Here is a 19,358-nt window from a genome sequence, read left to right as displayed (position 1 = left end):
CAGAACGATGTTGTCGCTTGGCTCCGAAGCGAAAAGCTGGTATGCATTGCACCTGCTGCCTTATTATACTCACGCTGTGATCAGTGGCAGCTGGATGCAATAATTGCATGCCAATGTGCATTGGCTCGTTTAGTTTACACTCGAAGTAGATTGGTCTATCGAAGCGATATCCCAATTCGTCGGTCACCGACGTGACTCGGAGTGACCGACTGAAAGGGAACAGAGGATCTCATCACAATACAGGGAACAATTCACTTCACTAATGAACAAAGTAGTGACAATGAGAAAAACTGTGCAAACGGAGAGAGACGGGCGATCTATTTTATGATATTTCTTTACATGAAGCATAGACTATTCAAGCCAAAAAAAAAAACCTCATTTGAAAAATGTCTATACACAATATTCTAGCCAAGGGTGAAGTCAGTATGCACCTTACCATTTGGAACATATATAATGTAATTTACTGGGATGTTACATGAGTGGCCCTCTGTGGTACGGTAGGATTTTGCCAGTTGTGTCACCAGTGTGTGTACAATCACAGAAAACAGTGTGTTTGAATTTTAGGCAGCTCTGTTTTAGGACACTTTATCCACCAGATGCATCTGGAGTGAATTCCCCTTTCAACAAACTTGTCAATAAATACATTTTTTGTAAGTCGCAAATAAAACATGGACAAATTTAAAATACAAATTAGGGCTGCACTATTAATCGAATTCGATTTTCATGTGCATCTTGTCAGTAAAGCCGGTTCTGTGATCAGTAGTAAATCTCCATCACGTGCTTTCAGATGGAGCAGCATTTACTACACAGAGCTGACAAGGTACGCAAAACCGCGTTCATAATCGCAGACAGATTTAATCACGTGATTATGAAATCGAATAAATTGTTCTGCGATTATGAAAGCTTATACACAGCTCTGTAAATGCTGCTCCATCTGAAAGGACGTGAAAATACCACATTTAATAACATTTTACTCTGAAATAAATCCTTCTGTGATATGATGTGGCTTCTTACACAGAATAAGGCACGCAACATATTTCAAAGTAGTGATAAATATGATTTTGATTAGCATTGCATTATTATATACTTTATTATAATAAAAAAATATAATAAGACAAATTCAGATAAGCCATATTGTAATAGTCATGTGTTTATTAGTCACATTGAATCAATGAAAGCAGTTAAATCTTCTGTTTATTCAACAACCACTACAGGGATTTCCTGGATTTCTTTTGCGGGTGTATTTGGAGTTTCCGCGTGAGAGCGCCCTCTGGCCTTCAGATGGAGATTTACTACTGATCACAGAACCGTGCTTCCCTGACAAGATGCGCATGACAATCACAGCTTTTACCTAATCGCGATTGCGATTTAATTTTGATTAATCTTGCAGCCCTAATTCAAATTTAAATAAAACCTCTCGTCATCAACCCCCATGATTTGTGGTATCATTCATGTTTTGCACCAAAGTTTAAATGGCTTACTTCTTGCTCTCTGCACAGTAAACTCGGATAAGAGGAACTATTTTAACATTGAAAAAATGACACACTTCACATGTCTTTGAGGATATAGTGTCTTACTTGGGTAGTCTTTTGGGTGCAGTTTCTCTGACCAGTTCCCGTAGAAGGTGACTCTGTATTTGGCAGTTCCACAGGCACAGCAGTCCAGCAGGGGTTTGTCTGTGGTTTCTCCATACAGTGGCTCTAAAGGACAAGGGAAGATGACTGGATTATTACAAGTGTTTATGTCCAAATCTATCTATCTATCTATGGCTGGATTATTACAAGTGTTTATGTCCAAATCTATCTATCTATCTATCTATCTATACTCCACTAAAGGCTCAATAAAACACACTTAAATATATGTGACCTTTGCTGGCAAAATGAGTCACAATGAGAACATTTTCAAAAATGAGTTATTTTTATGTTTACATTCTCCATTAAATTACCTTCAGAATTATGTATGATTTGTTGGAATCGGACGGAAAATGCTACACCCGTTTGAAGTTGATAGAAACAGCAAAGTCAATTTTGAGAAAAATCGAGTTAAAGTTTTCTGAAGGTTCCAAAGCAAAATCACCTGCAACTTTGCATATTTTCCTCCAGTTCTTTTCTTAATAATAATTACTATATTAATAATCACAATATGGCTATTTTTTATTTTATCTGTTATTATAAATAAGAACAGATGAACAGAACGTTCACTTAACATAATATGTTTGCGTAAATACTTAAATACTGTAATTATGTGTATATGTGTATATTTATCGGGATGACAGTCAGTGTGAGAAGCGAAAGAGAGAAAAAAAACACACCATACACTGAGATAACATCTCATAGAAGTATGGCTTATAATGTGCCAAACCATCTAACTGGGAGTAAAAGTAAAAAAAAAAAAAAACCTCACCTTTCTCACACATCCGCTTCGTGAGCGAGCCTTCATCCTGGAATGAGATGATCTTCCTCTGAATGATACTAGCTCTGCAAAGATAGATAAATGAGAAAATAAAGGGAAATCATAAGAGAAGAGAAGAGAAGAGAAGAGAAGTTTAGCACAGCTTTATTAAATACAACTTTTTATTCAGTATATCATTGCTAATACAATAAATACTCATTCATAACATCATTCCTTAACCTTTTAGTCAACTATAATACCAAGACATAGTTACAAAAATCTTTTAAAAATTAAGAACAAGCTGTTCTTCATAAATACAACATAAAATTCTCCCTACACACCACTTTTCTCAGAAAGTTATTAAATCTCACACCAAATCATAGTAAGAAAATAAAATTGTCTGTATATTTGCAATTAAGCCCTTCAACATTTTCACTGGGCCCACTCCACCTATACCTAGTAGTCTATTTTTCTGGTCTTCCAAATTGTCAATTTTGCTGTACCTATGATTTCACGAGTTCACACTTACATATAATTAGCTGAAGTATGGTAATGCATATTTGGCGTGCTGTCCGGGGAAGGGCTCCAAGCTCGGGAAGGGCTCCAAGCCCCCCCCGAAAGAAAGTTTTCTGAAGGTTCCAAAGCAAAATCACCTGCAACTTTGCATATTTTCCTCCAGTTCTTTTCTTAATAATAATTACTATATTAATAATCACAATATGGCTATTTTTTATTTTATCTGTTATTATAAATAAGAACAGATGAACAGAACGTTCACTTAACATAATATGTTTGCGTAAATACTTAAATACTGTAATTATGTGTATATGTGTATATTTATCGGGATGACAGTCAGTGTGAGAAGCGAGCGGAGAAAAGGTACTCCTCTCAGAAAACGTACAGATAAAGGTAATTAAACATCTAAAATTATTATTTGGAGCATTGGGCTCGCTAGAAGAGGGCTTAATGAACTCATTTTTGTGAAACCCTCAAAAATCAAAATGTTTCACTTTTTTGCATGTAGCTCAAAATTAGTCTGTGCGCATTCCGACTTATTTTGCCAGCACGGGTCACATATAACCTTTGATGATTCACTACATCATACAATGCATGTACATTTTTGAGACTTGCAAGATGGTATCTTCTCAATAATAAGAACATCTCTGCTAGTAACTTCCAGGCAGATGTGTTGGAGATAAACTCTGCAGAAAAGTGGCCATCCAGGAGCAGGACTGGACACCCATGAGTTAGAGGGTAATCAACCGAGACCAGCAGGGAAACTGATGCTGGTATATATATATATATATACACAGGTATATATATATATATACTGTACCTATGATTTCACGAGTTCACACTTACATATAATTAGCTGAAGTATGGTAATGCATATTTGGCGTGCTGTCCGGGGAAGGGCTCCAAGCTCGGGAAGGGCTCCAAGCCCCCCCCAAAGAGGCCAAATATTGTCTTTTTTGACATTCTATACTCTACACCCCCTATAAAAGTACATTCTGAAAAAAGTTTCTCCAAAACCTCTAAACCATTCAAACAAAACTTTAAAAAGCTCCTCCAGTCGCTTACTATTTAAAAACAAATGTTCTGCAGTCTCTTCTTTACCACAAAACTCACACTCCCCTCTTACTGCTGTATTAAGTTGAGACACATATCTGTTTGTAGCTATCACCCTGTGAATAAGCCTCCACTGCAAATCTCCAGTTCTCCAGTCTCCAAATCACCAGTCTCTAGTAGAAACTTAGGGTGCTTTCACACCTGTAGATTGATTGCTTTGTTCCGAAACAGGGATTAAAATTATTACAATGTTGCTTTTTATTCTTGGTGCGGTTTGCTTTCACACGGCAAAGTTTCTAAACGGACCAAATTTGTCAATACAAGTCACGCGCGAGAGTGAACTGTTGTCCCATTGGTCAAAGTTCCTTGGTTTATTTTCCGGGATTCCACTTAGCGGTCACAGCTGTCATCTGTCAGAATGGAACAATAACAGCTTTGCGGGCTTATTGTTGGGTTTTTTGTAGCTGTCGTTAATAATAATTTATCATTTTGAGCAGGAGTCCTACAAGGAAGAAGAGCAATAAGACGGCATTATAAAATGAAAAAGTGCACTTTTTTATTTTTATTTTGGCGTAGACGTGCTCACCCACAGACATTCACAGGTTCATTTTGAAGTATTAGCAAAATAACAAAGCTAATGCTTTTCACTGAACTTAGCCAAGGGGGAAAACGCGCCAGGTTCCGAAACAACGAGCCAGGTGTGAAAGCACCCTTATACAGGGACCTGCACTCATTGCTCAAGGGGAAGTTTGGCCCAAACCATCTTGTCCACTTCAATGGCTGCCATTCCTTCAGTGCCTCTTTGTGAACAGTCTAACACATAAGTTATATAAAACCTTTTTAGACATTTCATCAATTGTCCATTTCTCAAAAGTTTCAAAACTCTCCATAGGTTGGTCTTCCAACACACTGGTGTCACAAATTGAAGAAATTAACAGTTTCTGAGGTAAAATGTCAGTGGGTTCATTCGGATCCTCTATTTGTATAAGTTCTCTATAATGTCCCGGCAAAAATGAGCGTATTTCCTCCAAAAACCGAGTAGCCAAGCGTGGAGATCGAAGTCCCGTGAAGAACATCCATCAAGAACTTCCATCCATCTGCATTGACCAAATCTTTTAGCTTTGTACAGCTTCTTCTCAGCATGTTCTCCTGTACACTCCTAGAAGACATCAGTGTACCATGAACCACTGGATGAAAGAGTGGTTCTTCCAACACCCAGTATTTAAGGATTTCAAAGACTCTTTTAATCTTGAAAGTTTTAGCCCATGCTTGTAACACTGATTTATAAAAGGATGTGAACTCTGTTAACTCCATCTCTTGAATTTGTATCCAAAAAAGATGCAGATCATAATTCAACCCTTCTACTCTTCGCAGGATTGCACCAGCGGTACGAGTCCATATCAAGTCTTTTCTACACAAAAGTTTTTGGGCTGAAAGCAATCTGAAAGCTTGAATTCTGTTCTTAATATCTATTAGTCCTTGTCCTCCTTCACAAGAAGACATCCTTCGTATTTTCTTTATGACCGTGAAAAGAACTAAAAATACTCTGTGAGTTTTGATCGTACAGATAAGAATAAGGCATCGTTTGAAACTACAAAGGGTCTACTTTTATTTGTGTATAGTCATAATAACAACAAAACAATGTGCTTTTAAAAATTAAGCAAAATAAACAGGGTGTGTTCTCTGCCGGCTCTGTCTCTGTCACCTCTCTTCACAGACACGTAAATAAAACAACATGAATCTCCGCGAATACTTGCCTCAAAGACATGAGAAATATATGTATAGAAAGCTTGAAATGTCTACTTTTAAATGAAGAAAGTCTCGTCCAAAACAAATGTTCTCTGTTAAAGTAATCCATATGAAACCAACACGATGTCCAGGTTTCCCGTCTCAACTCATTATATCTAATGCGGTCACGCCCACGAGCCGATCGTGCTTTTCATATTCTAAGCATCCATGTGAGACGCGCGCACATGTAAATGCCCACATCGCCTCCGCGTAAACAAACGTGAAGAGTTCATCACGGCTACTTTTTGTTTCTGGAAGAAGCCGCGCTGAGAGAAATAACCCAGAATTTACCACACAACGCGATGCATCACGCAGCTGGATCCACTGCAGGATATCACTCTGATGAGTAGCCTAAGTTTACTTGCATCTGTTGTTATTGTGTTATTGTGACATAACTTGTGCACATTTTACTAGTTAGACTTTTCCCAAACTATAATTCCTGACTACATGTATGAAATCAAATGAAACATTTTGAAATATGTGTCATTTCATTGTCTAAATGTCTTACAATGCCAGGATGTTTGTTTAATGTTTTATAACATATAAAACCACAAGATATAAAATTAGTGTGAGCGTTAACACTATGAATGAATGTTTGGCACAAAGGTGTGTTACTGTTCAAGTCTCAGTGTTCACATCAGTATGTTCAATCATGTGTCCTTGACCTTCACGTGTATATTTTTATTATACTGTATTATAAATAAAATACAAATAATAATCAAAAACCCACATTATTTTACTCTCCTCACATTCTTTCTTACCTGCCTCAGTCACATTCATATTGATGGCCCATTATGGGAGGCCCTTTGTCTCTCAGGTGTGAACCACTAAATATTCATGACCATGACCATTCATGACCATTGTCACTCCCTCGCATACAGGCACATGAAACATGTTTTACAATTGTTAAATCAATATAATGTTTTCTGTGAAGGAGTGAACAGGATCATTTTCACTTCATTGTGTAGCAAAACCTCTAGTCTACCTCATCCAGTTCTCAAAAGTCTTGTGAACAAATATTCTCTATGTGTTTTATGGCCTTATTTCAGTGACTTAAAAATTTTAGTTTTTCACTAACCACGCATAAACATTGTTTTCTCAAAAACACAAACATGTATTTTCATGCTGGACGTAGGCTGGACGTGGGAACTGGAGCCCTCCTTGGGCTGGACATGGGGTCTGAAGCCCATTCTGTGCTAGACTCGGGGACTGGAATCCTCTCTGGGCTAAACTCGGGGACTGGAGCACTCTCTGGGCTAAACTCGGGGACTGGAGCCCTCTCTGGGCTAAACTCGGGGACTGGAGCCTTCTCTGGGCTAAACTCGGGGACTGGGACCCTCTCTGGGCTAAACTCGGGGACTGGGGCTGGAGCCGACACTGAAGCGGGCTTGGGGGCTGGAGCCGACACTGAAGTGAGCTCTGGGGCTGGAGCCGACACTGGAGCGAGCTCTGAGGCTGGAGCCAATACTGGAGCGAGCTCTGGGGATGGAGCCGACACTGGAGCGAGCTCTGGGGATGGAGCGAACCTAGGGACTAGAACCAACTGCCTTCTCCTCCTTAGATTCCCCTTTAGGTTCGGGGTGAAAGGCGTGGTCGGTAGACTTGACACTGGAGCGGCCGGCGGGCTTGACTGAGGAACGGCCGGCGGACTAGACTTCAGAGCGACCGGCGGGCTGGTTCTGGCTCGGTGCCGGACGCTCTCCAGACACCGGAGGATCCCTTCCCTCCAGCTTAGTCCTGTGGTGTCTGGGAGGTCCACGGTGCGATGGTAATTGGCCCCGTGCCAGAACAGAGAGTTGATGGTGGCATCATCTAAAGCCGTCGCCGCTGCGAGCCAGCAGAACTCCCAGGCATACTCGATGAAGGAAAGATCCTTATGGGCTATTTCTAGTGTTGTTTTTGGCGGCCTGTTTTAATTTTAGTTTTAGTCTAGTCTTTGTGTGAAGCTGTCATTTTAGTTTTTATTAGTTTTAGTCACGTTCATACTCTTTTTAGTCTAGTCAAGTTTCAGTCAACTAAAAGTCTGAGCATTTTAGTCTTATTTTAGTCAGAATTATCCATGACTATTTTCGTCTAGTTTTAGTCGCCAAAAACTGATGACATTTTAGTCTAGTTTTAGTCGACAAAAACTGATGACATTTAGTCTAGTTTTAGTCAATGAAAATTGTATTTTAGTCTCTTTTTAGTAATGCAATTCTATTTAACCCAGTCAATATAGTACAGGGCTCTACGCTTACTTTTCTTTTTAGGAGCACTTGTGCTCCTAACTTAAAAAATTTAGGAGCACGTTCAAAATTTTAGGAGCACCTTCTAAACAATTATCCAAAATGTTATCAAAAAGTAGCCTTCCCATTACGAGGTGATATTTGACTCCTCTAACTTTATTAAAAGTATGTCATCTTTTGTCAAATTCTTAAAAAAAATTATATTTTATAAGCTTTTTAAATTTTTTAATTAAAACGACCGAATAAGAACAAGTAGAATAATAAATATAAGTTACCAATCAAATTAAATGACCAGCATTTACGTTGCGTCTCGTCTCGTTTTCGTCACGTGATAAAGGTTCGTTGACGACGATATTTAGTCATAATTTTCGTTGACGAAAGCAACACTAGCTATTTCTATAAAGTGTGCCGCGATCTCCATAATCGTGGGGAAAAACAAGGAAAACTAAAACGAGGAGAAGGGACGCCGCTTACTGTTGTTGGTCTTGTAATCTATCACGATGTACTACTGTGAGGAGCAAGGAACGCGGAGACGAAGGAGTAACTCAAACACTGGTCTTTAATAACAATAACCCAAGGGGTAACACAGAGCAGGCAGGAGCACACACGAAGAACCATGTAGACATTCAATACCGGACGAGGAACTAAAAACAGGAAACGCTTTAAATACACAAGACATGACAAGGGGACGACAAGAAACACATGGGATCAATAGAACCAAACGGGGAACACCTGGAACAAATAAGGACAGGAACGGGAAGTACCAAACATGGGCATAGAAACACATGGGGAGCAAAACACACACAGTACAGAGTCTGACACCCATAGTGAGTTTTTTTTTTTAGGCGACCGTTATTTTAGAACGTTTCCACTTTTGTTTCCATGGCGACGCGTCATGATTGTCAAATGACACAGTTCAGCCACCAAAACACTGTATGACAGATGGATCGCTTTTATTTTGTTTTTCCTTTTTTATTCAAAATATTCACACACATGCTTACCATGTCATCAACTATCTGATATTCCGATTCACAAATTTCTCTTTTTTCCCAGCACTCTCCTACATCTTGCGAGAAGAGAAGAAAAGAAAAGAAAAGAAAAGAAAAGAAAAGAAAAGAGAAGAGAAGAGAAGAGAAGAGAAGAGAAGAGAAGAGAAGATAATTGAGAATAGAGTTATTGTAATCCCCAAAAAAAGAGACACGTACCAGATGAATGGCAGCACATTAATAAAGGGAGCTGCACCCTGGATTTCACAAGCACAAACATATACACAGCACAAAATACCACTTCAAATTGGACAGAGGGATCAAGCAGGAGGTTCGACTTGGGCTCTAATTTACCCCATTAGCTCTAAATAACCAAATTACCCCATAATCTTAATAAAGATTATCTAATGCACTGCACAGTGCATATTGCACATACATAATACTATACAATGCATTCAGAAAGTATTCAGACCCCTCCATTCTTTCCACATTTTATGTTGCAGAGATGTTCAAATGCTTTAAATTATTATTCTTATTATTTTTATTTATTTTATTTTTTATGCACTACATTCCCCATTTCATGCCATCTTTAAAGAGATAATTAAAGGAAGGGGGAAAACAGGAATTCAAGCGTTGTTTCTTGAGTTTTTCCTGGTCGGGTGATGTTATTTCAGTTGTCTAATTGAATTGAGTCATGCTACGGTTGGCCATGACCCCAGTTACTCCTCCTTCACCCACATTATCTTTGATGATGTGAGGAGCAAACTTACAGCTCTATTTACTTCTTCATTCTCTTTATCTGTTTATTTTGATAGCTTTTGAGGCAGACAACAGAGAGTTGAGGCACATATCTCACTCCAGCTTCCCCCTTCCACAGACAGTGTTCAAATAAAACCTACACCACTGATTGACAGAATATTCACCATCAGGGTGAACACGGGTCAACGGACCATACCTGAAATGAAAGAGACACAGAAAGACTCTAAAACATTCAAACCCACCCACTCCCCCTTTAATGTTAAGGCACTCTAATTGTCCATGCTCTAATTCAATCTCACCCCAATTTCAGATATCTAAAGAAGAGTGGCTTTGGCAGAAAGCCTCCTCACTTTCCAGGGCCGGCCAGGCAATCAGCCGCGGTAATGGTTATTTAACATCCAATTTAAATTCTATCAATGAGATGTTATTAAGGGCAGACTCACTTTCCTGCTTTTACACAGCTGATGCTAATCGCCTCTCTTCCAATGTGTGTGTGTGTGTGTGTGAGAGGTGACCATGTGTAGAGATGGGAGAAACTTCCAGAAGGTCAAATGTCACTGCAACACTCCAATGATTTGGGCTTTATGGCAGCTCGAAGAAAGAAAAAAAAAGGTGTAATATTATGAGCTAAAAACTCCAATACTACAATTTTAATTCCATGCCATTTGTAAAGAGATAATGAAATGAAAGAGGAAAAACAGAGGCATTCAAGCGTTGTTTCTTGGGTTTTTCCCGGCCGGATGGTGTTATTTCAGTTGTCTAATTGATTTGAGTCATGCTATGGTTGGCCATGACCCCAGTTACTCCTCCCACACACACACACTGGGGACCTGGATACCAAAAAAGGTATAATTATACTGTAATTATTTAACCTTGTGGCCGTTAAACTGGATGATTTGTCTTGGCTTTTAGCAAAATTGCTTGAAGTGCAAGGTCTATAATGAGCCTCCACTTGCCTAAAAACATCTACAGTATATTTCATTCGGTGCTTCAATTTGCTTTTACTTCACACATTCATAACAGTGTTTGAGAACAGCTTGCACATCAATTGTTTTTATTTATGTTTTTTGTGTACCAGTCCGAGCTTAGTAAGGGCATTAGCTGATTTTACAGGCTCTTTTACATAATCTTTTTTATTGTATGTAGTACCCATAGGAAAGATAAATCACAAATTAAATTTGTTTCTCATTGCCTGCAACTGATATTAAATGGAAAGCAAATACAAATATTTGCTGACTGTCACATTTCTGTTCTGTTGTGTTTTGGTTTCTCTGCTTTCCAGTTTGCCTGTGTTCCCTCGTTTGTTTCTATGGTTTTTGATTTGTTAATTAGTTCCACACACCTGTTCTGTTTCTTCTTAATTGACCTGTTCTAGTATTTAAGCCCTGTCTGTTCCTTAGTTCATCGTCTGCTATTATTTGGATTTACGTTGCTGAGCATTTGAGACTGTTTGTTTATGGACTTGTAGATATTATCCTAAAATGTATGATTAAAGACTCCTTTTGAACTTTACTCCATCATGCGCTGTTACTCAGCCAACGTCTAACAGAATAGCAGACCTAGAAAAGTGAAAATATAGCGGCAATCTCTGTTTGTTTTGTTTTATTTATTTATTTTCCCCCTCTCCTGGAATGGACTTGCCAGCCGTGCAGCTCCTATGCCTGGAGCAGTTGGACCATTCGCTGGAGGACCACACTAGGAACATTTTAGATTTGGCGGGCCTTACGCACTACCCTGACCGCTCGCTCTGTGTATTTTATGTCACCAGCTTGAGCGAGTGGTGTAAGGCACGCCTGCCAGCGAACAGTACTCGAGAGGATTTCACCGCTTTTGTGGAGTGGGTGCTGATGAATTGTGGATCACCGCTCACCATCGACACCGCAGAGGAGGAATTCACCAGCCCCACTTCCAATCCAGAGCCCAGCCAGCTTTCACCACACTATTGCACAGAGCACTCGTCAGAGCCCGAGCCCGCTGCGATCGAGCCAGCGCTGACAAGAACAACAGAGCTTAACATCGTCCCGGAACCCGAGCGCGAGAATGCGACTGACCAGGTGTATGAGCCGGCAACACCGTGTATCGCTGTGGGAGTACTTGTGGAGATCGAGGGAATAGAATTTGAACCCGCCCACACTCCCACCGCTGAGGGTGAGCTGTCGCTGGCCTCTGAAATATTTGACCGTTTAAATGAGGATGAATACTGGCTTCTCCCTTCTCTGCTGGTCCCACCCAGCTCTCCTTCGTCTTCGCTGGTTCCGCCGAGCTCTCCTTCGTCTCCGCTGGTCCAGCACAGCTCTCCTTCGTCAGCCAGATCCTCATCACCAGCGTCAGGAAGTTTCTCGCCCAGCCTCCCACTCCCTCCTCCTCTGTCTCAGCCAGCCAGTCCATTGGTCCTGTGTCAGCTGGCCACTGAAGATACCTCAGCTCACCCTCAGCACGCCAAAACCGTTGGATTGGATGAGCTGCGGGATCTTCGGCTTCCAGCTACCTCGGGGTTGGAGGATCCCCTGTCTCCGTCTCCGAGACCTGGACTCCACCTTGGCCCTCCGACCCATCGGCTCCACCTTGGCTCATTGCTCCCTCGTCTCCACTGTGGCTCATTATCCCACTGGCTCCACCGGGCTCCCTCTTCCCTCCGGCTCTGCCTTGATCAGTTGTCTATCATCATTTGCCTCGAGATTCCACTCCTTTGGCTTCACTTTGTCCCTCTATCCCTCTGGCTCCTCCTTCCCTCCAGCTCCACTTTGGTCCTTGCCCTGGCCTTATGAACAATGCCCCTTTCCCATTGCCTGCCCCTCACCTGCCTGCCAAATCTGATTAAAAAGGTGGTCTGGGGTACAGTTAATGTAAACTCTGGTATGGTTCCTTGCTGATATTATCGTAAATCATGGAAGTAAACTGGTATTGATGACATATGATTTGGCTGTGTGTGTACCTGGTACTCCCTATGTTATGGGCACCAAATGTCACCACAAAGATATATAATGTTTCCCATGATGAAAACAGCTTATAAATCATACACACACAATGAACTTTTTTGAAAATCTACAGTTTTTAGAGTATAAAAAGCATTACACCTACTGTATGTAATGTCCCCATTAAACATGGAAACCAGTGTGTGTGTGTGTGTGAGCACTCTTACTTTCCTAACAAGCAGGGCTGATGCACTGCAAGCAGAGAGATATATGTATACCTAATTTCTGCTCACCTCCAGCAGAAATTAAGTTCTGCATTCTTTCTAATTTTTTTGCAGTGCATTCACGGCAGATAGATGTGACGTCTGATTAAAATCATGGATGATCATTGGGGTTTTATGTCTTTAGAGACCCCTCTTAGCCTTTTGACATTTGCATATAAATTACAGTCCTGGCCCCTGGTAAATGACCCCCAGGGCCAGGCACCAATGGGCCTGCCTGACCAGCAAACTGCAACATGCTCACATAAAGACGTTTCTTTATTTAGACTATAATTAATCAGTTACAATTGTATCTGGTATATGCATGTGTTGTTTGTATGTTTCCCTGTTGTATTAGCCTAGTTACAACTCTTTATTTGTATTAGTTAGACTCTCAATGTTTATATTCAGGTATATGAGTGCATCTCTGCTTTAAGATCTTCTAGGAGAAAGGAAAAAATGAAATCACAGCATATGACCCCTTTAAGATCTTCTAGATGTTTCGTTCTTGGTATCAAAATGATCAGCTCTTTATTCCTCAAACAATGATCTGCACTATGTGATTGTGAAAGGCATCATACTATTTGTAGCATATTTTGGGTAAAACTGCACCAATCCTCCAGACCAGCAATAAACATGCAAATGGGCCATAAACAGAGACAAAGAAAGTTTCTCCTGCTCAAAATGCATGCCTCTGATTGGCCATTCCACCCAAAAGATGGGTGTGGATAGGAACTATCAAAAGTCATTAGCTCAGAATAATCTTGGTTCAGAAACCTCTTCTTTTGAGACGGACACTATCCAAGACTCCTCAAAACTCTCCTCTTGAGTTTGATTTTCCGGCAGTTTTATCTTCAAGTAACTTTGTTGATCTGCTGTGGACTTTCCTATCTTCAGAAGAACCAGGAAAACCTCCAGCTCACTCCTAAAGAACTCATCAAGATCCTCCGTTGTCTACCGCATCAGGACTCTTGATAAGCAATCGAAGCCAATGCAAGTAACCATTTATAACTATTTAGATGCGTGTTTAAGTTGAGCCCCTTTTAAGGTGCTTTTTGATTCTTTGATGATTCTCATTAGGTTGTGGTTAAATGATGTGAAATACTGCCATTCTTTTGCTCTTCTCTCTCTCTTCCTTACTTTTCTTCATTCTGTATATATGTGTTTTGCTTAGTCTTGTTGTATGTAAATTGTAGTTTCATTTATTAAATCCCTTATATTCACAATTGATTGCCTCTGTGTGCTGCTCACAACTCGGAGTCACTGAAGGTTGATCCCTTGCTACATGCTAAGTTAATGTTAGTACTGTATGAAGGAAAGTTATTCTTTCTTGGCCAGGAAAATAAATAGAACCAAAGACTTAAACTACTTCAGTCTGTGTGCATTTAATTTATTTAATACAGGAGTTTCACAATTTGAGTTGAATTACTGAAATAAATGAACTTTTCCACGACATTCTAATTTATTGAGATGCACCTGTATGTATTATTAATTATAACCAGTTATAATTAATTATAATTATTTCCCTTTTGAGCTAATTTGCTACATAGATGCCAATGCCTTTCTGTGATGATGCTTTGAAAACAAAACCAAAGGGGAAGCAATCGAACTCTGTTTGTGTTTGCAATTTTGTTAGCATCACTAATGATTTGATGAACGAACAAACAAACGAATGAATGAATGAAAAACAAGCATTGATAATCATATACAATAAGGCCAGTTGTTCAAAAGTAATCTGATCAGATTTTGGCCATCAGATTGGATCAAATCTTGAAAATGGGTTGTTCAAAAGAAAAAAAAAATATTCTGAATTCAGATTAGGTCACAAAATCCAATCTTGGTTTTGATCTGGATTAAATCCTCAGTTTGCCATCAGTCAGGAGTAGTTATTTGTGTAAATGCAATGCAAAACTAGAATGCAAAACACTGACTTTTTTTTCCATCTCATTTTTCCCCCCATCACCATGTCCCTTTAGAGGCTCCGTAGAGCACTAGTAATCCAGATTTGGTAATCTGAAAAAGTGTGTATCTGGATCAGGGTTATCCAATCCAATCTTGCTATGAAAAACCGGCACAAAAGTAAGATGGGTTATTTGATTCTGGATAGCAAAACATGGGATTTCCAAATTCAGATCATTCTGATCCAGATTAAACTTTTTGAACAACTGGCCCCAGGTATTCATGCTGATTGATTTCATGGATTTGTTCATTTCAACGGTAAGAAATACAGCTTAGCAGCTTGTCAGAGAGACATATATCATAAACAGGTGACTATTTACCCAGCGGCACTGCAAGTTCACTTGTCTCTCCTTTGGATCAACTTTTTAATCATGAGATCTCAGCTGCAGAGGAGGTTTGGAGGGCATGAAGAAACAATTTGACACACCACAGAAAGTTGCTTGTTCTCTTTAAATTTTGCAATGTCAAACTAGTTTTTCTGTCTTTTGCTTTAACTTCCAAGACTGTTTGGAGTAAATAGAAGAAGGAGAAAGTTTTGATTTCATGGAGCATTTCTGCTCTCAGCATCCCCTCTAGAATTTACTTACAGCAAAGCTCTGAGTTCAGCAACCTCACCATAGATCTCTACTCATTACCCACACTTCACCTCTTCTACCCTGCTCCCCACCTCTCTGTATCCTGTCTGCCTCAAGTGTGCCCTCTCCATCGCTCATGCTGGTTTGATCCTTCCATGTCTTACATTTTTTGATATTGCACTTTTTCATGTCCTCTGCACTCCGCCTGTCTTATCTTGTACTGTATTTTTTATTTGCCAACCACTGAAACACACACTTTTTTTTCTTTTCATAGTTTATGTCCAGAGGAGGAATTCTGAGCTGAAACTCAGTCTCAAGCCCCTCCATTACAGACATCGAGACATATAAGTTATGAGGCACAACTTATTTTTAGAATAGTATTCAATCTGAAAAACAAGTGAATCACGGAACAGGCATAATCTCTCCGTGTTCTGCCAACTTCCTGCCTACATACCTATACCCTCCCATTAACGTCCACCGATGATCCGCACTGTCTAATTTTATATGGATTGACTAAAAGTGTCCACGCAGTCTAAGACTCATTACAAAACCAATTATATTGATTCAGAGTTAATAGAAGGAAGATAAAATTACATTTCCTTTTATGGATTTAACCAACATCCTGGACAAACGCATTACACGATTTAGGTGATTTAGTATCTTTTTGTATTGTACGGCTAAGTTTGGCTGCTCATGCAAACCAATTTCCCAGTGGAGATCAGTAAAGAACTTATCTGTCAGTCTGAACTTATCTGTCAGTCTATGAACTTCCGTTCACTCACCACCAGAGGTCACCCGCTCTCCACATGGACTCTCACACTACACAGACTGTTACACTATACCCTGGACTACATTTCCCATCATCCATTGCACTGATTGCACACAGCTGTAACCAATCACACGCTCACCTTAAAGCTACTAATAACACACACTATATAAATCAGTCTCACACCACCCTTCAATGCCGAGTATTGTTTAGCATTTATCACTCTTCAAGCAGTAGCTACTTTATGGAGCCAGTTCCCGGTCTAGTTCATAGTTTAGTCTGGTCTTGCCTTACCTGTTTTCCTGTATGAAGCGCTTTACCTGTGTATTACGGATTACCCCTTTTGTCAAGCCCTCTCGATTCTGTTCGCCTATCGAAGACCCACGCTTGTCCTAGGATTACTCTTTGTCTTGCCTGTGTTGTACCTGTTTGTCATTGTTTGACCCATGCCTGTTATATGACCACGTCTTGGAAATAAAGCCTTGCATATGGATCTGCATGTCTCACGTTTTGTTCGCCCCATTACACTCTCTGTCTGTCTGTCTGTCTGTCTATCTATATATCTATCTACTGAATAAACTACAATAAATCAGGAAGACAAAGATTAACAAAACCGTCAACTGTCTGGTTACCAACATTCTTCAAAATATATTATTTTGTCTTCAATAAAAGAAAGAAAAGCTACACACTGTGTTGCTGCTGGTCTCTTTATAGAAAATGCATGAATTACAGTTATATCAGTTTAAAACATTCATAGCAATTAGTACAACAAAGACATTGTGTCACTCCATTAGAACATTGCACATGACATACAATTGAGACTGTCTTTATATACAGCACACATGTATTTTAATATATTATTTTCTATAAATATTTGGATTTGTCATATCTTATTTCACGTTTCTTAACCCTGGTCTTGGAAAACCCCCAATAATTCAAATTTTGAATGTCAGACGCACATTTATCATGTCCTGCGGTCAGTGGTGGAAAGAGTACTGCAAATTTGTACTTAAGTACAAGTACTGTTACATTGGTGAAATAATACTCAATTACAAGTAAAAGTACTGGTGTCAAAACAGTACTTAAGTAAAAGTACAAATTACTCTTCTCAAAACTACTCAGAGTACTAGTTACTAGTTACTTTTTTGCTGGCGACATTTATTGAATTACCAAAAAATATTTATTCATATTAAAGATCTAGGTGGATAATAGCTACTTTGAACAAAACCCACTTTTATCATATTGACAAATTACGTGAAATTGGTGGTCACGATACAGGAATTTCTAACTTCAATACCTTGAAAAAAAATCAATATTATAGTACCCGTGAACCTGAAGTTGCAACTGACTTCAGTCTTGTGATGTATTTCCAAGTGAAACTAAATATTGAATAAAGGGCGGGGTTTTATTATGCTGCACCTCCACTCCACCTAGTCATTAAAAACCTTCAACAGTGCCGTTTCTGTACTATGTAAAGATTTAAAACCAGACTGAAACACTTTGTGAATACCATGTAGATCTAAAAATGAATTCAATTGTCCAAATACTACCTTCTCCAGTAGTTTGGAAAGAAACTGAAGTTTTGAGATAGGTCTAAAGTGAGCAAAGACTGATGAATCCAAGTTAGATCCCCCTCGGAGGCATCGCGTGCGTGCTCTTTGCCCAAACAAATAACATATAGATTGTGTGTGTCATCAGATGTTAAACAACGTCAACACGGATGCACACATCCTTAAACGCTTTGCTAGTGCTCGCCATAATGAGATGAATAGAGATCGCTCTTACCACAGAAATGCACGCTTCAAACAAAACAGTCAGTGAAGACGAAGAAGAGAATGATGTGTGCTCCCGGCGCCTATTTATACTATAGTCGCACCGGTAGTGACGTCATGGCTGTCGCTGGCCAACGAGTTGGTGTTTTTTCAATGTATGCTTCAGACACGGGTCACGACGAGGTGTTCCCCATAGCGACCCCTAGAGGAAGTAGTTCGAAGTTCCCATGAAAGGGAACTCACCTTTATCTCCATATTGAAATTCCAGATGGCCAGACAGTGATTCAACTAAAATATTAGTGTCTGAGACACTGTGAGCACGGAGACTGTAGTGTGCACAGCAAAATTTTAAATGCTTAGCTTCAATTTGTAATATTAATTAAATAGTGCTCATAAATGGCTGTGAAATGAGTAGAGGCATGGACCCGGAAACAGCAGTCCTTACGTTATGACATAACAAGAGGATTCTCCCGAAGTCGTCAAACTGACGTCATCAGAGCCAGAACGCCCTTCCAGAGTGGAAGCCAATTTTCAGTTTTTGATTAAAGATTACAATGGCAAACTATTTTTTAATTATTTTTTTTCAGTGCATTGACTTGCACGGTTTAATTGTTCACCACAAGAATGTGCACTAAAAAAGTAAGAAGGGTCATTTTTGATTTCATGATGACTTTTTCAACAATCATTTTCAATACCATTGGCAAAACTACCACATACTGTATACTGCCATATAGATATTTTAATATCTCCTTTTTTTTTGTCCATCCATTTTTTCAAGGCAGTCATTATTTCAAGCTTTGAGTGGTGCAATCCAAGTCTTTTAAAAAGACACGTTCACTTTATATGATGAACAATTTTATTTACATACATATAAACATTGATCAATTGCCATTACAAAAATCTCAATCTTAAACATTTGCCCATTCTGTGTATTTGTGTCTAGGGTAATAATAGGGTAACTTTGTTGCAAAATAGGGTAACTTTGTTACAAAAGCTTACAGCACAAGGAAGCTTGATTTCAACTTTGATTTCAAACTGAATTGAATTTACACAAAAAAAAGCGCACAGTCAGTAATACAAATTATATAAACAAATGACCTCAATTCAGTTGAGGTATTCGAAATATGACAACACTGAATTTTTATAAGCAGTGATTTAAGAGCCATATATGTTAGGCCTATTTATTTAGATAAATGGAACATCAGATGGCTTTGACCCTAATGTCTGTACAATGGTAGTGATGCAGTTAGGCAGACTAGGATATTTATATGTACAAATCAGACAAATATCCCATTCCAAAACATTTCTAGCATAAACTTACATTGTAAAGAAATTAAAGTTCCATCTTTGATTGTTGAAAGACTTTCTGGTGCATTTCACTTACAGCCAATAA

The 19,358-nt window shown here is 39.3% G+C and overlaps 1 protein-coding gene across 1 annotated transcript in view; it reads right to left on the bottom strand.

The window, feature by feature from the left end:
- LOC107741890 (spondin-1-like) overlaps nt 1-19,358 on the bottom strand; it is a 203,381-nt gene that overhangs the window by 154,247 nt on the left and 29,776 nt on the right. Inside the window, exons 4-5 of the mRNA XM_016554688.1 lie at nt 2,404-2,477; nt 1,578-1,700 (exon numbers count right to left, since the gene is read on the bottom strand). Of these exons, the coding sequence (XP_016410174.1) occupies nt 1,578-1,700; nt 2,404-2,477 (197 nt within the window). The remainder of the gene's footprint in view (nt 1-1,577; nt 1,701-2,403; nt 2,478-19,358) is intronic.

This window comes from Sinocyclocheilus rhinocerous, unplaced genomic scaffold (assembly GCF_001515625.1).
Source record: "Sinocyclocheilus rhinocerous isolate Xijiao unplaced genomic scaffold, SAMN03320098_v1.1 scaffold376, whole genome shotgun sequence".
Taxonomy (NCBI): Eukaryota; Metazoa; Chordata; class Actinopteri; order Cypriniformes; family Cyprinidae; genus Sinocyclocheilus; species Sinocyclocheilus rhinocerous.
Note: the sequence above shows the minus strand (reverse complement) of the source record. Positions and strands in the feature narration are given on the sequence as shown.